We start from the raw sequence: 25,042 nt of genomic DNA, 5'->3' as shown, positions 1-25,042 counted from the left end.
AGTCTGAGATCAGGGTGCCAGCGTGGTCCGGTTCTGGTGAGAGCTTTCTTCTTGGCCTGCAGGTGGCTGCCTTCTGACTGTGTCCTCACATGGTGTGGAGAGAGAGGGAGTGGGGTGGGGAGAGAGAGAGATATCAATCTTTGGTGTCTTATAAGGGCATTAATCCCATGAAGGTCCCATTCTCATGACCTCATCTAAACCTGGTTACTCCTTGAAGGCCCCATGGCCAAATACCATCACATTGGGGGTTATGGCTTCAATATACAAATGAAGCGGGGGGCACAATTCACTCCATAGCAAGTACCAAGTTTATCTCTTGGGCACAGGATTATTCCTGGGCTTTGGAAAAGAGGAGAGAGGATTTTTTTTCCCCTGGTGGTGGTGGCGGTGGTGATGGTGATAGTGGTGGAGAATCAGCAGTGGTGGGACACTTCTCACCATCTTAGGCAAGCAGGAGGATGCAGGGAAAGAGGGTGGGATTTGTAGGCAGGAAGGTTCCTGTTGTATAACAAAGAATTTGGCTGGTCTTTGTCCCCAGGTCCTGGGAGGGAGCCTCTAAATACCTGGAATTTCCCAAGTGATAGGAGTGTCCCCTTGGACCACACCTGGGTTTATGCTAATGAGGAAACTCCTGGTAGGACCCTAGAGAGCTTATGCAAATGAGATGGTTCAGGGTGGGGTTTGGCACACTGAGGAAGACCAACTATGTGATCAGAGCATTAGGGCTTTTAACCACATGATATCAGTACAACCTCAGAGAGGGGAAGGGGGCTGAAGATTGAGTTTAACCACATGAGCACTAATTTAATCCATCATGCCTACATAATGAGATGCCAATAAAACATCTGGACACTGAAGCTCAGACAAGCTTCCTTGGTTAACAATACTCTGTGTGTTTTTACACACTGATGTGTCAGGAGGGTGATGTGTCCTGACTCCACATGGAGAGAACACAGAAGCTCCATGTCTGGGGCCCTCCCAGAACCTCACCTTATGCATCTCTGCTTTTGGCAGGTTCTGATTTGTGTCCTTTTCCTATAATAAAACTGTAATAGCAAGTATAGCTCTTTCCTGAGTTCTGTAAGTCATTCTAGTGAATTATTGAAGCTGAGGGGATAGTGGGAACCCTAAACTTAGTCAGAAGTGCTGGTGACCCCCTAATTTGGGACTGGTGTCTTGAAATAAAGGCAGTTTTGTGGATGACTAAGCCCTTTACGTGTGAAGTTTGGCCTGACTTGTAATTATATTCTGTGTATTACAAGTGTCAGTGTTGCAACTCACCAAGCAAACAATGGCCAATTACCCTTGTAATTTTGCTGAAGGTCTCAATGGGGCAGTTGTTTCACTGGAAATGAGCCTGGGTTCAACTTAAAGGTGCCATTGATCACACCTGGCCATAAACATCAAACTCCCCTAAGAGAGCCTCCTTCCCCAGTCTGCCTCTCAGGTTAGTCATTTTCCCTTTCCCTTTCCTCTCCAACTCTGTACCACACCCAATGGGAGAGAAAAAATTTGATGAGAAGAAAAAAGGGAAGATATGGGCAAAGCCCTAACCCCTCTCCCCTACCCCACGCCTCCACTACTTTCACCCTCCACTGCTAGGTTACAATGTGTTGGCGACTGTGGTGTTAGTGGATTCCCTATCAAACAACAAGAGATCACAAATGTTCACAAGGATGTGAAAAAAAGGGGACCTTTTTACTTTGTTGACGGGAATGAAAACTCGTGGAAAACAGTATGGAGTTTCCTCAAGAAATTAAAAATAGAACTACCATTTGATCCAGCACCTCCACTTCTGGGTATATATCCAAAGTCAATGAAATCACTATCCTGAAGACATATCAGTACTTCCATGATCATGGAAGACAGTTTTAACCGTTATTCTCATTGGTTCTGGTGCCTGGGAACAGCCACGGTTGAAGAAAGGCAGAAGCTCACTTGACTAGTCCCCTGTATCAGCCAGCCAGGGGTCAGGGCAATCTATTCAAACTCCTGTTCAAGTTGACCCTCTCAGGAAGTCAAGATCAGGTAACACTAAATATTTGTTGAATAAATGAGTGAAAGAACAGAGGAAATAAGAGAAATGAGAGGAGAAATAAAAGAACTGGATAAGTTTTTCAAGCTTCAAAATAGGATATGCCCTCAATGCCTTCCAGATCTTGTATCCTAAGGAGTTAATTTAACCATTCAATATTCCCTGCCTCCTACTATGTTCTATGTGCTTGGAATATAAGAATGAGACAGGATTCCTGTGCTCAGAGAGCTCACCTGGTTCACCTGGGTAAAGATATCTACACAGCCTGCTGCATCGTAAGACAATATGGTAAGCAAATTCATTCATTTATTCATTCTTGAATCCATTTCAAGATGTTTACTGGATGCCATCCTCAAGAAGCTTGTAGATATAGAAGAAAAGCCATTCTTTTCTGCTCCCCACATTCCTGCAGCCCCATAAAATAAGAACTTCCATTTTTTTTGGAAATAGCATAAAGTATCTTCTGCTCTTTATACCCCTGCCTCAATTCTTACCCCTTACTCATCTATGGGGTCAGGAAAAGCAACTTATTTGAGAGGTGAGATAGGGCAGAAAAGACTGAACATGTGTGTGTGGTTCAACCCACCATGGGCTAAGATTTTCCTGTTCATTTTTCACTTGCTCTCTGCTTCTTGTGCATATGATCAGTAACATTTCTGGGCAGGGTTTTTCTGCCCTGCAACTGGGAGAGTAAGCCCATCTAATGCATGGGAAGACATAGAAAACCTTGGACCCAAGGCCAAAGTCTTGGGTCTAAGAAAGTACATGATAAAGAGGTCTTGGGAATCCCCAAATTTTACTGGCAGGAAACAGGCTATGAAAACTACTCAGCCACAAACATGGGCTACTGTTGAAGAGAACCAGAATATGACACCCCAAAATATGCCTCTTTGACATAAAAATTGTTTTAAGCTGATGCAGTTAAGAAAGAGTAAAGGTAAAAAATGCTCTCTCTACCCTCCTCCTTTTCTGCTGAAAGGCAGGATATAAATTCTCCTTCACTGGAGATGACTCTAGACTCTTATCAGTACCAGAGGAATCTACAAACAAACCTCACTCCATTAGGTTCCTCCCATATATTTACTTTTTCACAGTTCGCTGCCCTTTGAAGCCTAAACTGCTTTCCTTTGTCTTATCATTTCTCTACTGATTTATTGTGCTTTGTTGAAGATGCTATGTAAGCCAGAGATCTACGCCATCTCTTTGAGTTACTCTTTCCCTGAGTCTCTCCCATGTATATATGAAATGTACATATTAATAAACTTCTATTTATTTTTATTTTGTTAATCTATTTGCTTTTTTGTTTTGTTTCATTTTTGTTTTTGTTGCAGAGGGCCCAGCTGAGAACTTAGAAGGGGAGAAGAAAAATGTGTTTTTCCCCTCTCCTACACTGGCAACAAGATAACATCTAAATTTTAGGACCTTTCTGTTCAGTCTTATTTCTGGCCACCATGCTCTTCCTACTGAATGCCAAACTGTTTGTGGTTCTCAGAACACAGCTTGTTCTTTCACAGCCCTGTGCCTTACTCTCCCCCACAATGTCACTGCTCCTGGCATCCCTACCTTCATCACTCTCCCCAGCTCCCATCTGTCTGTGCAGAAAACGTCCGCTCCTCATTTCAGCTCAGGTTTCATCTCCCAAGTTCAGCCTCCTCTGACTCTGTGCCTTTCAGTCCCAGCTGACATAATACTTTCAGAAATCTTGAGGCTTTTGTTATGTCAACATATATTTCGCTCACACTAGTAGACAAAAGCAACACCCACAAATCATGAAATAACCTGCTTCCACCCTGGCCTCTTTGATGGTTGCTGCGGGCAAGGCCCTAGAGACTCTTTGAGAGGAGCTCTTCAATACAAACCCTTAAGATCCGTAAAAGGTCTTTTGTACTTTGCTGACCCTTATTTAGACTATATTTTTTTCCCTAGGAGCACCTGATATTTGAACATTTCCCAGAAGCTATTTCTTAATTTTAACATGTTCTCCATCTGGAGAGGCTGAGATGAGAAAAGAAATTTTTTCAAATGCAGCAGGTTCTAACTCCTATATATTCAAGGGCTGGTACTTTTAACTTATCTCTCTTCTCTCACATTTTATCATAGGCAGCAAGAAGAGGCCATGTGGCACTTTTAATATTTTATCTTGAAATCTCTTTAGCTAGAACAAGGGTCAGCAAAATACTACTGATGGGTAGGCTGTCCATTTCTTTGTAACTAAAATATTATTGGAACACACTGGTGCCTATTTGCCAATTTTGTAGACTCGTGCCTTCGTGCAATTATGGCAGAGTCGAGTAGCTCCTCGGACATGAAATAATTACTATCTGGCCCTTTACAAAATGAGTTTGCTGACTCCTGACCAAGATTGTTTAGTCCACTAGGTATATTTCTTATTTTCGATGTTGGCACAGATGACAGTGTTGCCAAATTTCTTCCACTACGTAACAAGGACCTCTTTCCTCCATCTTCCACTTCTCCTCATTTTCCTTTAAACCCTCACTGACAATCTCCTCAAGATCCTTAGTCTTCCACTAACACTGCTCAAGGACCTTCCCTTTTCTGCTTGCCACCTGTTTCCATAGGCAATATCACATGTTTTAGGTTTTTGTTAAAAGTAGTACCACTCTTCAATGTACTAAATGTATTCTGATTGTCCATAGCTGCATACCAATTCATTCCAAAACCTAGGGGCTTTGAGTAAAAATAATCATTTTATGATTTCCTCTCATAGTTCTGGAGGAAGACTGGACTCTGCTGGTTGTTCTCACTTGGGGTCTCATGTGGTTGCAGTATGATGTTGGTTGGAGCTGAAGTCATTTAAAGTCTTTCTCACTCAAGCCAGAATAGCTTCATGTGGCTTCTCCAAGTGACCTGGGCTTCCTTGCAGCATGGTGGCTGGGTTCTAAGAGCAGGCATCACAAGAGAATAAGAATAAGTCACATTTCGTCACTTCCCTCAGACTCCACAGTTTGAGACAGTTGTACAGGATTACTCAGTTCAAGGAGAGGAGACACAGAAGCCATCACTGGATATAAGGAGTGTCAACATCACCTTGAAAAAATAACATGTAGTTTGGGATACACTGTGGTGACCATCTTGGGAAAATACAGTGCTACACACCCTGCCACTCATCTACAAGAAATGTCATATTTCTCTACTTTTCCAAATCGTGGTTTGCCTTGGTGCACCCCACTGACAAGGGTTGGTGGAAAGTTCAAATTCACTCCTGTTCTTGTCTTCCCTTGGAGTTAAACTAGAGCTCTGAGTCTTTGTACAAACCAGAAATTTTGAGTAAAGTCTTTTTCTGTCCAGTGGTTGGTGTTGACAGATTGCCATGGCCAGAGTATTCAATTAGAAGGCAAGCAGCACTGTTCATTCAGCACCTAACTCGGACAGTGGTGCTGGCCGCAGCCACCTTACATGTATCACTCAGCCATCCTCCCATTGGGAATTCTGTCTCCAAGCTAGCCAAAGGTCTCTGCCACTCCATGGAACTTCTATAAACTTTGTCCATGTGTCCCCAACCTTAAATCTATCTCTGTAGCTTCCTTACTAGTAGCTTTCATTCTTAGTTAGTTTCCATTGCAGAGAACAGAATCTCCTTGATTTGACATAAGGAGAAGATTTGCTATAACCATTAAATGGCTTTTGGAATCCTTGGGAGGGCTGAAGAAACAGATTGGGGGCTGAGTTTTCAGGAATGCCTCTCAAAACTGCTGCTTCGGGACTTCCCTGGCAGTCCAGTGGTTAAGACTCCCCCTTCCAATGCAGGGGGTGCAGGTTCGATACCCGGTCGGGGAGCTAAGATCCCATATGCCTTGCTGCCAAAAAAACAAAACATAAAACAGAAGCAATATTGTAACAAATTCAAAAAAGACTTGAAAAATGGTCCATATCAAACAAAAACAAAAACCCTGCTGCTTCAGCTACTGCCATTACTTCAGATAGGTCTGGTAAATGTAATTTTAGCTTTCTGACTATATTAGTTTGCTTGGGCTGCCATAAAAAAATACCATAGGGGCTTCCCTGGTGGCACAGTGGTTGAGAGTCCGCCTGCCGATGCAGGGGACGTGGGTTCGTGCACCAGTCCGGGAAGATCCCACATGACGCGGAGCAGCTGGGCCCGTGAGCCATGGCTGCTGAGGCTGCCAGCAAAAAAAAAAGGAAAACTGAAGGACTGTTTTGGTGTGGAGGTGGGAGAGTCAAGGGTTTTGTTGATAGTGTAAGGCAGGGGTCCCCAACCCCCAGGCCACAGATGGGTACCGGTCAGTGGCCTTTTAGGAACTGGGCGGCACAGCAGGAGGTGAGAGGCAGGTGGACAAGCAAGCTTCCTCGGCTGCTCCCCATCGCTGCCATTATCGCCTGAACCATCCCTCCCCCCAACCCCGTGGACAAATTGTCTTCCACGAAACCAGTCCCTGGTGCCCAAAGGGTTGGGGACCACTGGTGTAAGGATCCCATGAAGGTGGGAAGTAAAGTGACTGGTAGTAGAGGGCTCATTTTCAGTGCCAAGCACCAAGGCTCTGTTGTAATAGGAAGGAAGGAAGAGATGGTTGCGGTGCGTACTTAGTAGATTTGCATGTTTGATGTGCGGGAGATGACGGCTTCTGTTTTCTCTGTAATGAAAGAGGAGAGTTTAACTGCTTCTCTAAGTGTTATTCATAACGTTGCCTCCTAAACTAATTGTTTTATATGTGGATGGATGCCTTAGCTCTCTCACTGTTTCACAGGTAGCTAAATATACCTCCTAGTTCATAGCAGTGGGAACACACAGAAGGCGCTTAAAATACTCGCTTCATTTTAATTCTAATGATGATGAGAAATCTAATGATGGCAAAGAAAAGTATAAGCTCCAGTTGGGCCCCTATGATAAGGCGCCTGATAAGCGTGAGGGATGAGAATCAGAGTTGGCAAAAGACAAAAGCCACAAGGAAGAGAAATCCACCAGGACGCTCCTTCTTGTCCGGTAACCTAAGGGTTAAGACCAACGACAACGAGCCATCACTGTTTCCTAGAGAGGCCCCAGCGAGCCCGCTGGGGGAGATGGGGGTACTTCCTGTTTCTGTCTTCCGGGTTTGAGAGGTTAGGAACGTGGCTTGGTGGGGTCAGAAGCAGAGGGGACGCTTAATTCCGGGACGGCTGGGCTTGCTGGGGGTGCGGGGCGCCTTGTGTGTAACCCCCAGCACAGTGAGTTCCTTCTCGGGTGGAAGGGAGCCGAGGGCTGCGGGCCAGAGGAATGAAGCTGCGCCGCCCAGGAGAGGGATGTCAGTCCCGGAGAGGGATGCGGTTGCTGTGAGGGGCGAAGGCCCAGCCAGCATCTCTCGTTGCACGGGCAACCGCGCCAGCCTCGCCTGCGGGGTCCCTTGAAGGACCGTGTCGACTGGAGATGATCTGCTCCCCTGGAGCTCACCCCGTAGTGCACCCCCGCCTGTGCTCCCTGCCAGCGCTTCTTAAAGCTAAGCTTCAGGCAGTGCATTTTCTTTGGAAGTCTTTTTAATCCAAAGCACCGCCCCATCGTAATCACCTCTTTGCTCTAGGAGAGTGAAAACAGCCTTTCTCTGTTGAGTGACATTTTTTAAAAATTATTTTAATTTTTTTTTGGCTGTGTTGAGTCTTCATTGCTGAGGGCGGGCTTTCTCTAGTTGCGGCCAGTGGGGGCTACTCTTAATTGCAGCGTGCGGGCTTCTCATTGCATTGGCTTCTCTTGTTGCAGAGCACGAGCTCTGGGCGCGTGGGCTTCAGGAGTTGCAGCACGCGGGCTCAGTAGTTGTGGCTCGCAGGTTCAGTAGTTGTGGCTCGCAGGCTTAGTTGCTCCGCAGCATGTGGGATCTTCACGGACCAGGGCTTGAACCCGTGTCCCCTGCATTGGCAGGCGGATTTGTAACCACTGAGCCACCAGGGAAGTCCCTGGAATGACATATTAAGGACAGCCTCTTAATACCATTTATGGCCTTGAGTTTGCTACCCTTTTGCTGAGAAGAACCTGAGGGCTCTTCTGTTACCAAAATTAATAGTTTCTTAGCAGGGAAAATGGTAGCATGGGTATCTGTTACCCAGACTCTTGCTTCTTTTGTAAAGACTTTGATAGAAATACGTAATTCAGACGGCAAGACACATTACTCCATTTGAACAACTTTCCTTTTTTTTTTTTGCATTCAGGTATATGTTTTTTCCCCCCCACTTAAACACTGGGCATATTTGTAATTTAGACAAGTTTCTTTTAGACTGAGGGTGCTTAGAGAATGTCAGCTTCCTTTGGCATAAGGTCTAGGGATGTGAATTGGCTTTCTAAAAACACAGTCAATATAGGAATTCCCTGGTGGTCCAGTGGTTAGGGCTTGGCGATTTCACTGCTGGGGCCAGGTGTGGGGAGTGGTGGTGGAAGTCAATATATTCCAAAATAAAGGTCCTGATCATTTGCAGGTTGGGGTTATGCCCAGCTCTGCTTTCTGCTCTAGTTGTTTACTGTATCAGATAAGAATGTTGAAGTCAGTGTCCAAACAGGTTTGGGACTGAATCCTGCTCTACTACTTTCTGGTTGTGTGTCCTTGGGAAAGTTTCGTAATGTCTATTTTGTTCACCTACAGCATGCTGGTATCTGTTTATACAGTTCAGAGGGCTGTTGTAAGAATTAAATGAGACACGTGTAAGGTATTTAGTTCACTGCATGCCACATAATAGGCAGTAATAGGGTGAAAATTATAAGTACACCATCTTTTGTTTTCCATATGTGTGCCTTCTTTTAAGCTCCCATTTTTCCTGAATTGTGCTATTCTTTATATCCTGAAATGCCAAGTCCATGTATAACTGCCTTCCAGTGAAAGGTCACATTTCTAGTCCCATAAAGTAGCTCAGGGATTGTAGTTGGGTCCAGAAGATAAAGTTTAGGCTGAAAAGGATATTGTGATTATGATAGAGAGGAAGAGGCAAGGAAGAGTTTCCTCATTGGCCTCCCTTTTATGTTTAGAGATTATTGGTTATAGTTATTCTAGCCCTACCTTGTCTTAATTTCTTGTTACTAGTTAAGTAAATCCTAACTTTCTTTTGAAATTGACTTCAAAGGTTTCATCCTTCTGTCAAGGACCCACTTATTCTTTGTAAACTAAACAGGGTGCTTTCTCTTTAGCTGCTTCTTATACCTGCATATTGATTCCTTAATGTCTTATTATTGGTGCCTTTTCCAAAAAACTACTTCATTTTTTCAATTAAAAGTGTTTCTAAATTCCAAGTGGACAGTGAGTATTGGTATTCATTCTGTTTTTGAAGCTTGATCCTCAGACTTTAATGTGAAGGTTTAATTTTTAAATTATTTCCCTAGGAAAGGTAAATCAGGTAAACTCGTAATTCTAAATACCTGCATCTGAGATAAGATTTTCTAAAAGGATTTCTAAGGCCCATGTTTCTTATTTTTAGTATGGTCCACAGAACATTCTATGCTTACAGTTGTTACGTTGCGGTAGTTGGAGAGGAAGGAAGAAGGAGAAATGTTAACAAATGCCTTCAAGCATAACCTGTTTCCTTCCACAGGATTTCTGATCCCTAACCTGTGACCATTGTGATGGAACAAGAGCAAAAACTGTTGGTCTCAGATTCTAATGGCTTCACAGAGAGGGAGAGTTTGAAAAGCACTTTTACAGGTGAGGGATCAAGAAGATCTGAATCCTTTGGAAATTCGTTATACAATGTGCTGTAGAATGTGTAGAAAGATCAGGGCATTAGAATGAGACAGACTTTAATTTGATTCCCTACTCTGTCACTTCCAAGCTATGAAAACTCCTACAGCCTCAGTTTTCTCATCCTTAAGAAAAGTGAATAATAATATCTGTCTCACGTATTTTTTAGGATTAATGATACACTATATGTAAAGTTACTGTTCTTGCTAAGTAGTGGGTATCATTGTTATTTCTATGTTTGCTTAGGTTTAAAAAGAAATTTTTTAAATTAATTTATTTTTGGCTGCATTGGGTCTTTGTTGTGGCGCACGGGCTTTCTCTAGTTGCGGCGAGTGGGGGCTACTGTTCATTGCATTGCATGGGCTTCTCATTGTGGTGGCTTCTCTTGTTGCAGAGCACGGGCCCTAGTCGTGCAGGCTTAAGTAGTTGTGGTGCACGGGCTTAGTTGCTCCATGGCATGTGGAATCTTCCCAGACCAGGGCTCGAACCTGTGTCCCCTGCATTGGCAGGCGGATTCTTAACCACTGCACCGCCAGGGAAGCCCCTGTTAACATGCTCAGATTTTAACTAAGGTTTTATCTAGTTTTCACCTCAGATAGTGTTCTATTCATCTTCTCCCTTACTTTTTTCTATTAAGTCTTTATTTTTAACTTGACATCCCTTGTGGCAATCGGTGAGAACTATTCAGATACCTCATTAGTGTTGTTGTAAGTACAAAACGTTCGTCTACTTGATGAACACATAGAGTAAAAGAATTAAAACTAGCTATAAAAACTTTTTTTTTCCTATAAAATAGTTTACGAGGTTTGAGTTTGTTATTCCCTCTCTTTCACCATGATTCAGAATTTCTTTCCCGTGGCAGAGACTAGCGAATGTGTTTAGACTATTTGTTTATTCTTGCAGGAGATGAAAGTAAGAATAATTTGGAAACTGTTCAACACAGTAACTCTAAGGCAGATAAAGAGAGAGCCTCAAAATGGTCTAAAAGTGATGGCCCACAAAATTGTAAGCATGAGGACACACAAAAAATGCCATTGACATGGTCCCAGGGACGTGAAACTGAGTGTGATGATTCCTGTGAGAATGATGGCAACTTGGAGAATCAGGGAAATTCTACAGGAAAAGAGGAGGAAAAACCCAATCACTGGGAATGGGACCCAGGACAACATACCAGGGCTGCCATCCAGCAGACTTCATCCTTTGGGGACAAACCTTACAAATGTTCTGAATGTTGGAAAAGCTTCAATAATAGTTCTCATCTTCGAACTCACCAGAGGACCCACTCAGGAGAAAAACCTTATAAATGTTCTGAGTGTGGGAAATGCTTCAGTAACAGCTCTCACCTGATTCAGCATCTGAGAACACACACAGGCGAGAAGCCCTACCAGTGTGGTGAATGTGGGAAAAGCTTCAGCAACACCTCCCATCTTATTATCCATGAAAGAACTCACACGGGAGAGAAACCCTATAAATGTCCTGAGTGTGGGAAGAGTTTCAGTAGCAGCTCTCACCTTATTCAGCATCACAGATCACATACAGGTGAAAAACCATATGAATGTCCGGTTTGTGGGAAATGCTTCAGCCACAGTTATGTCCTAGTAGAACATCAGAGGACCCACACTGGAGAAAAACCTTATAAGTGCCCCGACTGTGGGAAGAGTTTTAGTCAGAGTTCTAGTCTGATTCGCCACCAGCGGACACACACAGGTGAGAAGCCCTACAAATGTCCTGAGTGTGGAAAAAGCTTTGGTTGCAATTCTACTCTAATAAAGCATCAGAGAATACATACAGGAGAAAAACCCTATCAGTGTACAGAATGTGGGAAGAATTTCAGTCGAAGTTCAAACCTTATTACACACCGGAAGATGCACACAGGTGAGAAATCCTGTGAAACGTCTGAATATGAAGAAAGTTTGAGTCAGAACTGCAGTGTGATAGACGAATGCAGAATCCAGCCAGGAGAGAAACCATATAAATGTTGTGAATGTGGAAAGAGTTTTGGCCTTAGCTCCCACCTCATAAGACATCAGAGAACACATACAGGAGAAAAACCTTACAGATGTTCTGAGTGTTGGAAAACTTTTAGTCAGAGTTCCACCCTGGTGATTCACCAAAGGACGCACACAGGAGAGAAACCTTATAAATGTCCTGACTGTGGTGAGTGCTTCAGTCAAAGCTTTAACCTTATCAGGCATCGGAGGACCCACATAGGAGAAAAACCTTACAAATGTACTGACTGTGAGAAATGCTTCAGCAGAAGTGCCTACCTCATTCAGCATCAGAAAATTCATATAGAAAAGTCTTCTGTGTCTCCTGAAGTTGAAGATTTTCCTCATGAATGGACTTGGAAAAACTGTTCTGGGGAAATGACTCTTATCTCTTCATTTTCAGTCCCAAATTCATCTCCCTCCTGAGTCCCAAAGTCTGTTTTGGTTTTTTTCCCCTTTCTTTTCTTATCGGAGCATTACAATTAAGGTGTTCTCTGATCACAGGGTTATAAAATTTCTTTGGTTTGTTTGCCAAAACATTTGGGAAAAGTCAACCTACCACCTTAGAGGTTGGGAAGACCCAGATCATCGGGTCATCGGATCTGCCCAGTGAGAGATACTGCCAATGATGGAGAGAAAGAAGAATATTTTTTATTTAAGGTAAGATAGGAATAGCTTCAAAGAAAAACATGGAGAGAAATCCTGGGAGTCTGAAGATGAGATTGTCATTGAATTTCCTTATTTCCTGTTGCCTGATTGGGTAGCAGCAAATCATTTCTGTCCTCGGGGATTTACCCAGAGAAAGGTTCATTTTGAACAAATAATGTGATTTCCTGGCTATTTTGTTGGGTCTTAAGGAAGAAAAGACTAATTTTTTTTTCTAATGTGTTTTTATTTGCTGAAAATTAACTTTTACAGTATCTGGAACTGCACTGCCTGGTACAATAACCACTAGCCACGTATGGATATTTAAGTTTAAATTAAAATGAAATGAAATTTAAAATTGACTTCCGTAGTCACACAAACCACTTGCTGAGTGTTCAGTAGCCACACATGACTGGTGGATGCTGTATTAAATATCACAAATAGTTCTTTCAAGATCATCATTCTTGACAGATCTAGTTCCTATAAGACTGTAAGAAATGTGCTCTGGGGTTTCTGCTCTCCAAGAGGAATTTCAATATAGACTAGAAATGGTATAGAGTTGTTTTTATTTTTTTAATTTTGGCCACGCTGTGTGGCTTGTGGGATCTTAATTCCCTGACCAGGGATTGAACCTGCGTCCTCGGCAGTGGAAGTGTGGAATCCTAACCACTGGACTTCCAGGGAATTCCCTGGGATAGAGTTTTGAAGGTACTCAGTCCAAAAATTGGCTATTCTGATGATTGTATGTTTTATATTCAGCCATCTCAGTCATCTAGTGACATGATCCCATTGTCTCGGCCAAAGCCAGATTAGGACGTAGGATTCTTGAATTCTATTTTAAGGTTTCCTGTCAAATGGTCCTTTCCCCTCAGTTTTACTATTCTGTAAGTCCTCATCAGATCAGAAACTGGGTTCTTTTTCTAATAATTAACTCACTGAGTCTGAGCCAGTGTCCAGGGACAGTTTGCCATTGGAGCCCCAAATTCCTTAGTTCCAGCCTTGACAATTTTCTTTTGCCCTTTGGCTTATGTGGTGTGTGGATCTGGTAACTGAGACATAATCCTCCCTGCTCGTCTGTCCAATGGGAATGGTGCTTTGTAAAGTATTAAGATATTCCCTATGCCCCCACCTCCAGTTCTTCCTGCAGTGCAAAAGGTAGATGTACAGGATGGTCAGGACTTGCCTAGGATTTCATCTTTTTTTTGGAGTCAAAAATATATTTTATGAAGAATAGGTAGAGATGCATATTAGGAATGTGGAGCCAGAAGGGGCCAGTTACAGCTGCTGCAAAGGGCTATAGATCACTGGTGGGTAGCTGAATTGCATGGGGATTATTTCTTTTGTGATTGTGGTGCCCCTGATACTGGTGAGGCAATTGTGTCTTTCTATATTGTGATAGGATTTTAAAATGAAGCAAAAGCTAACAATTAAAAGTATTCAAGAAGTCTTTGGGGGTGATTTTCTGCTTTCAGAAAGGGGGAGAATGTTATTGGGCATCATTGGCTTTAATGTGACCCTTACCTAAGCATACTTTTACCTATGTATGTTACGTAGTATTACGCAAATTGTCTTAAACTCTAATATCTGAGGATAAGTGTTCATAGTATTTTTTACCACAGACAACTGAGTTTGATTAATGTTTGATAAGAGTTTGATTAACGATCAGTTGCAAGGCAGTAGCTGATGAGGTGGTGCTCAATCATCGATCCCAGTATGTATGGCAAGTAACCACTCTGAACCCGTTTCCTCATCTGTAAAGCAGAGATAATGCATAGCTTGTGGGGTTTCGGTAAGGGTTAAATAAATGTCTGTAAAGCAGCTAGCCCAGTGCTTAAAATATAATGGGTCTAAATAAATGGTAATTGTTTATTATTAATGGAAACAAATTGAAAAATATCCTCCACACATTTCAGAAGCAGCAATACAGCCCCAAGCTTTCCTACTTGGGGATTCTTTGTGACAAACCTCAGGAACTCTGAGGAATAAGGTAGTATAAAAACACAAGACTGTATTGTGTTTTAAGTTTGCAGACTGTTGAAAACACTTTTATTTGATTCAGCTAATTGAATTTTCTTGTTATTCATGAAACAAAGGATTCAGTTTAAGTCAGGAAAGAACAAAACAGCAAGTTCAATTTCAGTTAATTTGCATCTGGAAAAGATTAACAATTGGTACAATTTATGTCTTATCACCATCCCTACACTATGTTTTATGACTGCCCACAATTATATAAAACCCACTCCACAAACCTCAAATGTCTGTAGGAGCATAGGCATTCACATTTTAGATGGGTTAAGATGGGCTTTATTAGTAAAACAATTTGTCAAGCATCATTGTCTCTTTGGATTAAAAATTAGGAAAGCAGAAGAGAGATTTGTCACTTACAATGGAGAATTTAACATAGTCAAATTTAATCCTATTTGATGCCTTTGCCTCACTTTCATTCATCAGCAAATACATTCTTTGTTTAGTTCCCAAAGAAGTAAATATTCTGTATTCTCTATTTTTCTTGCCAGCACAAAGGATTCAACACCTGATTAAATAAAGCATTCTTTTTTACAAGTGAGGTGTTTCATAGTTTCTTTTTAATTAAAAAGAAGACTCCTTCCTGTATTCATTTTTTCGTACTCACAGTGAGGGTTTGTGTATTTTTTCCCTACAGTGGAGTGGGGAAATTCAAGTTAATGCATATATTCACAAATGTAGCAGGGAACTCACTCCCCAGCTGCTTTATAGCCTACAAGGAGGTATGCAAACGTATGTCTCTGTTAAGTACCTGAGATAAAAGTTTACTTCCATCATTCTAAGCCATTGAAGTTTGATCTACCAAATGGTCTTCTCCTTGGTGCTGTAGAAGTTTCCTTATTGACGGTGAGAGGTAGTAGAGTATGGTATGTGACAATTGCTCCTTATACATTAGTCCCACATATTCACCTTTGCCCATCTCTCAGTTTCTGGTAATCATTGTAGTGATAAGACTCATTGCTTTTTATTCTGTATTTGAGTTTGTGTAATTCCTTTCAAGCAGCATAATCATTCATTCAACAAAAATTTACCTGATGCCTAATATGTGTCTAGCAGAGGTCAAATGACAGTAGGAGGGACAGATGTAAGGATAGATTAATAGTAGGAAAATGTGCAGCTTTTCAGATGACTCCTTTCTCCTTGCCAACTCCTAAATTATGTTTATTATGCTGAACCCTCCATCTTCAGATTTAATAATTTGATAATCTGAGGAACTAGAGGTAACTGTAGATTAAAGTGGGTTAGGTCTGCTCTGAAAATGCAAGCTTGGTGAAGTTTGACACAATACTTTGCACATAGTGGTGCTCAATAGTTACTGAGTGTGTGTCATGTGCTTATATGTTTTATGGTAACGTCCAAGAGTATGTCCTTCCAGGATGGGTGTTTCTACTAGACTGTCAACTCCTTGAGTCAGAGAATGGACTTCATTTTTTGTAATCCCAGAGCCTGACAAAAAGCCTGGCATGTGAAATGTTTGTTGGTTTTGGTTGAAGGGTATTCACCAATGGATAAAGTCTACTGGATTAGGCTGTATAGTCTCAGTGTCCCCCTGGGCCCTATAACACCATTGCTTGCCCAGTCCACAGAGGCTGGGGCTGACTTGGAAATGAAAGTGACTGTCCTAGGAAGCTGGGCCTATCCTCACACTAACGCTAGAGGACCCTAAAATGTCCCAATTGTTCAGAATCCTATGGAAGTAAGACCCTGGGCTTTTGGTTCAGACTGTCTAGGAGGGGTTTAAAACTTGTTTCAAATTCATGTTTCAGTCACTTACTAGCTTTGTACTGTGTACTCACCTTGTAAGATTTGGTAAGCAGTGAATGAGGTGAGATACCTGACATAGAATAGGTGCTAAGGAAATGTTTTTCTTCCCTGTTCACCCTCATTTGCTCATAATTTTGCCAAGTGTAGGCTCTAGGCATGGAAATGTTCAATCGTTTTTCGGATTGATTGTTTCTGTGTTTCTAAAATAAAGATATTAAGAACATTTAGTTCATGGCTTTGTTGTGAGGGTCAGTGAGATAATATATATAATATGCTTAGCATTGCTGATACCTAGTAATCACTCAATATTAGCTATTGTTACCATCATAAAGTGGCTCGAGACCACAATGGGTCTTTGGATTATCTTTGAAGTTAACCTCAGAGACAATCAAGTCAAGGCTAAGGATGGTCCAAATGCTTGCTTGTAAAGATAACAGATGGAAACAAAATCTTGGTAATCATGACATAGTGGACACGTAGTCACTTACAAGCAGAGGTAGCTTATGGGTGCTAAGATAGCTAGCTTGCTGATCTAACATTGCTTAATTGGTAAAATCAGTAGATATTCTAGGATCTGACACAGTGAGGGAGGAAGTGGAAGCTTTGGTTGAAAAGGGATCATGATTAATTTTGACCCATGCTAAGTCATATGGATAAATGGTCAGATTAAAGAAAATATTGACTAGACTGACAAACACAGGTGAGAAAAATTTCCCCTTAAAAATAGCTTACTTTCTGATCATTAAATTTTACTTCTTTGTATATTTTACAATTAGCAAGTATTAATGTAGGAAATACATAAAAGTATGAAGACCAAAATACAAATGACCCATAATCAATTTCCCCAGAGATCATTCACCATGGAAGTTCTGGAATCTCCCAGTAACCTCTTTTCTGAGCATGTAGCTGAATAAATATTTTTACAAAATGGATAATATGGACTATGTATATAGCATTGTCTTATTTTTTCCTAATCATATAATTTTCCAACTAATTGTTTTAAGTTAGTTATGAGGTTTTTAATGGCTTGATAATATTACACTGAATGATGTACCATAACAATTTAAGTGTTCTGACGTATGTTTATATTGTTTCCTGTAAATTGCTATTAAAAATAACACTTTTTTGAATAGGTTTATTTTGGCTGTTTTTGTTTTGGTATTGTGGTTGTGATTGTTTGGTTTTGCTTTTTTGCTTTTTGTTGGTGTACAAATCTTACTGTCCATCTCCTTTCTTAGAGTGAATTCCTAGAAGTAAGATTATTGAGTCAAAGGGCATAAAAGTTTTTAAAGGTATATTACTTCATTGCTTTTCAGAAATGTGTATCAATTTAAATTGCCCCAATGAAATAATTTTGTTAAACATCTTATGGAGCTAATGGGGGAGATAAACATGTAATTCAAGACAAATACATCTAATTGATGAAAACCTTTTTTTAAGGCAGCTTCTTTGGATATGGATAATCTTTTTCCTTTTTTTTTTTTTTTCTCATCCCTCTTACCCTGTCTTGGGTTAGGATCAGCTGAGACTCACTTTGGGTTGAAACACTTTAAGAACTGCTTGGCAATATGAAACTGGAAATCAATTACAAGAAGAAAACTGGAAAAATAAAAACACCTCACAAACACATGGAGACTAGAAACATGCTACTAAACAATCAGTGGGTCAACAAAGAAATCAAAGAGACAGATGAAAATGGAAACACAACTTTCTGAAATCTATGGGACACAGCAAAGGCAGTTCTAAGGGAGAAGTTCATAAAGATACAGGTCTACCTCAAGAAACAAGAAAAATATCAATCTAAATTAACATTAAAGGAACTAGAAGAAGAGTAAGCAAAGCCTAAAGTTAGTAGAAGGAAGGAAATAATAAAGATCAGAGTGGAAATAGATGAAATAGAGACTAATAAAACAATAGAAAAGATCAATGAAACTAAGACACGGTTCTTTGAAAAGAAACGAACTTGACATGTCTTTAGCAAGGCTCATCAAGAAAAAGAGAGAGCCTAAATAAATAAAATCAGGAATGAGGAGAAATTACAACCAATACCACAGAAATACAAAGGATCATAACAGAATTCCTTGAACAATTATATGCCAACAAATTAGTCAACAAAGAAGAAATGGATAAATCTCTGGAAATATATAATCTTCCAAGACGGACTCATGAGGAAATAGAAAATCTTAATAGACCAATTACTAGTAATGAAATTGAATCAGTAATATAAAAACATCCAACAAGCAAAAGTCCAGGTCCAGATGGCTTCAAAGGTGAATTCTACCAAACATTTAAAGAAGAGCTATTACCTATCCTTCTCAAATTATTACAGAAAATTGAAGAGGAAGGAATATTTCCAAACTCATAGTACAAGGCCAGCATTACCCTGATACCAAAACCAAAGACATAACAAAAAAAGAAAATTACAGGGTAATATCCCTGATGAACATGGATGCAAAAATCCTCAACAAAGGGACTTCCCTGGTGGTGCAGTGGTTAAGGATCCACCTTCCAATGCAAGGGATGTGGGTTTGATCACTGGTCAGGGAACTAGATCCCACATGCATGCCGCAACTAAGAGTTTGCAAGCCACAACTAAGGAGCCCACTGGCCTCAATTAAGGAGCACATGTGCCACAATGAATGAGCCAGTGAGCCTCAACTAAGGAGACCGCCTGCTGCAACTAAGAAATAAAATAATTTTAAAAAATCCTCTACAAAATATTAGCAAACCAAATTCAACAATACTTTAAAAAGATCATACACCACGATCAAGTGGGATTCATTACAGTGATGCAAGAGTGGTTTAACATCCACAAGTCAGTCAACATGATACATCACATTAAGAAAACAAAGGATAAAAATCATGTGATCACCTCAATAGATGCAGAAAAAGCATCTGAAAAAATTTAACATCCATTTATGATAAAAACAAAGTGGATATGGAGGGAACATACCTCAACATAATAAAGGCCATATGTGACAGACCCACAGCTAACATCATACTCAACAGTGAAAAGCTGAAAGCTTTAAGAGCAGGAAGACGACAAGAATGCCCATGCTCATCACTTTTTATTAAACATAATGTTACAAGTCCTAGCCACAGCAAATAGTCAAGAAAAAAAAAAAAAGACATCCAGATTGGAAAGGAAAAAGTAAAACTGTCACTATTTGCAGAAGACATAATACTATATACAGAAAACCCCAAAGACCCCACCAAAAAAACTATTAGAACTAGTAAATGAATTCTGTAAAGTTGCAGGATACAGTATTAATATACTGAAATCTATTGCATTTCTATGCACTAATAACAAACTATCAGAAAGAGAAATTAAGAAAATCCCATTTATAATTGCATCGAAAAGAATAAAATACCTAGGAATAAATTTAACCAAGGAGGTGAAAGACCTATGCTCTCAAAATTATAATGAGGAAAGAAAGGTAACACAAATAAATGGAAAGATATACCATGCTCATGTATTGGAAGAATCAATATCAATAAAATGTCCATACTACCCAAAGCAATCTACAAATTCAATGCAATCCCTGTCAAAATACCAATGGCATTTTTCACAGTAGTAGAACAAATAATCCTAAAATTTCTGTGGAACCACAAAAGACCCCAAATAGCCAAGCAATCTTGAGAAAGAAGAGCAAAGTTGGAGGTATCATGCTCCCAGACCTGAAACTGTACCACAAATTTATAGTAATCAAAACAGGATGGTACTGGCACTAGAACAGGCACATAGATCAATGAAACAGAATAGAGAGCCCAGAAATTAACCCACACTCATATGGTCAATTAATCTATGACAAAGGAAGCAAGAATATACAATGGGGAAAAGACAGTCTCTTTGATAAATAGTGTTAGGAAAACAAGACAGCTACATGCAAAAGAATGAAATTGGACCTCTTTGTTACACCATACACAAAAAAAAAGAAAACAAATGGATTAAAGACTTAAAGGTACAAACTGAACCCATGAAACTCCATGAAGAAAACATAGTAATCTCTTTGACCTTGGTCTTAGCAATATATTTTTTAAAAATATGCCTCCTTAGGCAAGGGCAACAAAGTAAAAATTTAAAAATGGGACTACAGCAAACTAAAAAGCTTTAGCACAGAAAAGGAAACCACCAACAAAACAAAAAGGCAAACTCCTGAATGGGAGAAGATATTTGCAAATGATATATTTGATAAGGGGTTGATATCCAAAGTATACAAAGAACTCATACATCTCAACATCAAAAAAAAAACAGCCCAATTAAAAAAAAGGGGCACAGGACCTGAATAGACATTTTTTCTGAAGAAGGCATACAGATAGCCAGCAGGCACATGAAAAGATGTTCAGTATCACTAATCATTAGGGTAATGCAAATCAAAACCACAATGAGATATCTCCTCACACCTGTTAGAATGGCTATTATCAAAAAGACAAGAAACAAATGTTGGTGAGGATGTGGAGAAAAAGGAACACTTGTGCACTGTTGGTGGGAATGTAAATTGGTGCAGCCACTGTGGAAAATAGTGTGGAAGTTCCTCAATAAACTAAAAATAGAACTACCATGTAACCAGCAATTCAACTTCTGGGTATTTATCCCAAGAAAATGAAAAGATTTTCATCAGGGGCTTTGATTTGCCTGAACAGGAGAACTGCTTGAACCTTTATTGAAGCCATTTTGGTTTGCATAAGCAACCAGTCAAAGAGTTTGCCCAGAAGCTGGGCAAATCTGTGCAGAAGATCAAGAGTTTCACCAAGTCCTTGGATTTGCTGCAAATGACAAGATTTCATTCTTTTTTTTATGGCTGAGTAATATTCCATTGCATATATACCACATCTTTATCCATTCACCTATCAATGGACCCTTAGGTTGCTTCCATATCTTGGCTATTGTAAATAGTGCTGCAGTGAACATAGGGGTACATATATCTTTTCAAATTAGTATTTTCATTTTTCCGGATGGATCTGGAGGGTATTATGCTAAGTGAAATATAGGCATACTTCATTTTATTGTGCTTCACAGATAATTGCATTTTTTACTAATTGAATATTTGTGGCAACCCTTCATCAAGCAAATCTATCATCACCATTATTTCAACAGCATTTTCTCCCTTCATGTCACTGTGTCACATTTTGGTAATTCTCACAGTATTTCAAACTTTTTCACTATTAATATATTTGTTTTGGTCATCTGTGATCTTTGATGTTACTGTTGCAGAAAGACTACAGAGGTGATTAAATGATGGAATGAAAAGACCAAATGTGCTTTTTGTTTGTTTTAAAGGTTAACTGAATATTTACCTTAAAGGAGAAAAAAAATGCATTCTAGTCAAACATTCCTAGATTCCTAAGCCAGATTTCCTGGGCTTGGGTTCAGGCTCTGGTATGTATTAGCTGTGTTACCAGTTCTCTGTACCTCAGTTTCCTTCTTTGTAAAATGGGGCTAAAAATAGTATCTGCCTGATAGTGTGGTTGTGAGGACAAAATTAGCTAATGTACGAAAAAAAGTTTTAGAATGCTGCGCATACTATAAAAGTGTCAGCTCTTGTCATGATTACGAAAGTATTATTACTTTCTGCAAGTGGGTGATTTTGTGTCATATTTCGTTGCCTTCGCTTCAGGCTTGAGTGACAGATTTTTGCTTTGGAATAAGTGCAGCCAGGCCAACATTCAAACATACTTAAGTGATGGTTATATAGCATTTAATTCAGTTCAGAAAGTATAGGCATTTAGGACGTGCCTTATGCTAGGTATCACAAATGCTCTTCTTGCCCCCAGTTTGGAAGTGTATCTTTGACCGTACACACATGAAGAAAGTGACTTTCAAAGGATTAAAAAGTTATCTACTTAGGGAATTCCTTGGTGGTCCAGTGGTTAGGACTCTGCACTTCCACTCCAGGGTGCATGGGTTGGATCCCTGTTCAGGGAACTAAGATCCTGCGTGCCGTGGACAAAAAAAAAAAAAAAAAAAGTTACCTACTTAATATGAAAAAAATCCTCTTATGATAATCTCTAGTACAGGGAAATCAAGTAACAATCATCCTGGTGATAGTTGTATTCTCTTCTACAAGAGTCAGCTGACCAAGCCGTCTGTCATTTTAGCAGTATAGGAACTCACAGATACCAACAAGCAGTTTATTGAAGAATTATCTTCAGGAAAACGATTTCCTACACGTTAAATTGATTTTCTTTTCTTGAGTTGTTTTTAATTTGATGTGTATTTCAAGCAGCTGAATTTGTTGATACCAGTGAGGAATGTCAAGGAAAAAATCAAAGTCTTGGTTTTATAATGGAGAAAAGTTAAAGAAGTTATTGATTGAGAGTATTGGGGGGCTTCACTGGTGGCGCAGTGGTTGAGAGTCCGCCTGCCGATGCTAGGGGACACGGGTTCGTGCCCCGGTCCGGGAAGACCCCACATGCCGCGGAGCGGCTGGGCCCGTGAGCTATGGCCGCTGGGCCTGCGCGTCCGGAGCCTGTGCTCCGCAACGGGAGAGGCCACAACAGTGAGAGGCCCGCGTATCGCAAAAAAAAAAGTATTGGGGAAACACAAGATTGGAGACCAGGAGTTTAACTTTTGGTTTCATCACTTATAAACTGATTTGGCCAAGCCACTTAACCTCTTTGTTTCATATTTGTTATTTTTTAAATCACAGTGGTTTTGAGTGTCTAATGATGCCTGTGAAAGCGTTTTGACACATAATTATTTCATTAGCAGATAAAACATAATATTTGGGGTAAAAAATGATAAGTACTACACTTACATAAATCAGTAAACTGCAAGGAACTTTAAATTTCATGAAGACCTTGCCCTCTCCCTTCAGAGGTTGACTGATTTTACTTGTGCAAGGTCACAAAGCTGGTTAGTGGCAGCCAGAATATAGGTCTCCTGATACTAGTCACCTGGCCTTCCTACTACACCACTGTCATTCATCATTCATTCATTCATTTTTATGGCCGATAAATTAAACGCAAAATATTGTGCCAGGTGCTGTGGGTGATTCTGATTTATCAGACAGATCCTCCTTCTCTCAAGGAACATAGGAGCTAGTGGGGTAATAACCGTAAGTGTATAGTCAGAGATTGGGATGATAAGGTATGAATAAACTCTTATGTGACCTGGTGAGGATCAATGGAGACTTGGTAGAAGAGATGACAATTCAGCCATGCTCCAAATGGCAGAAAGGATTTGTACATAAGTCTTAGGGTTTAAAATAGGCAGTCCGGGGTTACAATAAGGTGAGCAAAGGCCTCAGTAAATTCTAGGAAGTTTCATTTTTTCATAACAAGGGCCATCTCTCACCCTGAGAATCGTGTAGATTTTATTGTTCCCTCCAGAATGCTTGCCCTGGAAACAATTTATGTAACTTGCCTGGTGGCCTTGCTTGATTCACTCCAGGACGAGTGAAGGGCTGCTTCCCGTTTCCATGGTTCCCTGCCCACCCACTTTCTCAGGGCACTAAGACACATCTCTATTTATTTTACTTCTTTGCCCCGCACCCTCCTCCCTGTTTCTGATGTTAAGAGAACAAGGGCTACGCGCACAGTGTATCTTCAGCCTGAGTACAGTGACAAGTGCACAGCTGCCCGACAATTTGGGGTGAAGGAAGGGAACACCTGGCATATCCTCTCCTTTCTTCCTCCAGCAAACGCCTGCCTACTCCTTCCAGATTCAGCTGTGAAAGTCACGTTCTCCATGCACCTGTAGCTGTTTCTACCGCCTCCCAGCACACAGTAGGCACAGGACAGAAAGACTGTGTGATTCCTCTCTGTGACACCTGGGCCTGGCAGGTAGTAAGCGTTCCACAAATGCTCGCCGGATGAATGGAGACCTTCTGACATTAGGCGGCGGATCTACAGCGGGGTTTCCTTGGAACCAGCTCCACCTCTTTCCGGGTAGAATCCCAGCGGCTGGGACCGCGGCACTCAGGGCATCACCTCCTCCAGCCACACTCCCTCCCGAGCCAGCCAGTATCTTCCCATCCGCCCAACGGGCGGCGGGCCCCCATCCCCACGCCCCCACCCCACTCCACGCAACCTCGTCCCAGCTCCTCTCTGGGCGGCACCTCGCGGGCCGCGCCGCCTACGATTGGCCAAACACGGCATAGCGCCATCTCGGCCTACGGCGCGGTGCGCGCCGTCATTGGTTGGCGGAGGCGGCGGGCGGTGACGGTGGGCGGGGCCCCGTCCTCTGGTCCCTGGCCCAGGCCTAGCCCATCCTCCGCGGAGGCGCACTGGGCCTGGCCATCAACTAGGGCGCCAGGCGGTTACTCTGGTTACTGCTGAAGCGCCGCGCTGGAAGGCTGCCGCCGCCCGTGAGGGATGCTGGTGACGAGTCCGTCGGGAGCCCTCGCCGCCGCCGCCGCCGCCGCCGCCTCCGCCTCCGCCGCCGCCGCCGCTGCCGCTGCCCTCTAAGGGTAGCGCTGTGGAAACTGCCGTGCAGCGGCTGGAAGGTTCGGGGGCTGGTGCCTCGGGAGCCGCGGTGAGGTGGAGGTCTCGAGGTAGGGGCTGCGCTTCCCTGCCCTAGAGCCGCAGTCTCCAGTCCGAGGCCATCTTTGGTGGGCGAAGGCGGTCCCGGCGAGAGAGGAAGCTCACTCCTCACCGCCGCAGCCCTTGGCGCTTTCCGACCCGGCTGGGCCATCGCTGTCGGACGAGGCGAAGCCGCATTTTTCCCAACGCGAGATATTTCTTTGATGTTTCTCCCCCTGTTCCTCTTCTGAAAGGGCACCTGCTGCTGGTAAGAGAGAAGAGCAATTTTACTGCACGACGAGACAGCAACAAAATTTAAAACATCATCCGGAATAGCCCCCAGGAGCCTCCTCGCCTTCCAGAAAAAAAAAAAAAGGGGGTGGGGAAATACATGGATTGCTTGAAAGGGGAGAGCCTGGTCGGGAGCTGTTGGAGCAGGAGATTTTTAAATA

At 41.7% G+C, this 25,042-nt stretch overlaps 1 protein-coding gene across 1 annotated transcript; it reads left to right on the top strand.

Annotated features, from left to right (window-relative positions):
• Nucleotides 1–6,258: 6,258 nt before the first annotated feature.
• Nucleotides 6,259–17,614, top strand: ZNF572 (zinc finger protein 572). Its single transcript, XM_089898730.1, has 2 exons — nt 6,259–9,669; nt 10,609–17,614. The coding sequence occupies exons 1-2, from the start codon at nt 9,591–9,593 to the stop codon at nt 12,117–12,119; spliced, it is 1,590 nt and encodes a 529-aa protein (XP_089754856.1). The 5' UTR covers nt 6,259–9,590; the 3' UTR covers nt 12,120–17,614.
• Nucleotides 17,615–25,042: the final 7,428 nt, after the last annotated feature.

Source organism: Delphinapterus leucas, chromosome 17, assembly GCF_059928025.1.
Source record: "Delphinapterus leucas isolate spDelLeu-1000000601 "Yukka" chromosome 17, BTC_Dleu_Yukka2, whole genome shotgun sequence".
Lineage (NCBI taxonomy): Eukaryota > Metazoa > Chordata > Mammalia > Artiodactyla > Monodontidae > Delphinapterus > Delphinapterus leucas.
Note: the sequence above shows the minus strand (reverse complement) of the source record. Positions and strands in the feature narration are given on the sequence as shown.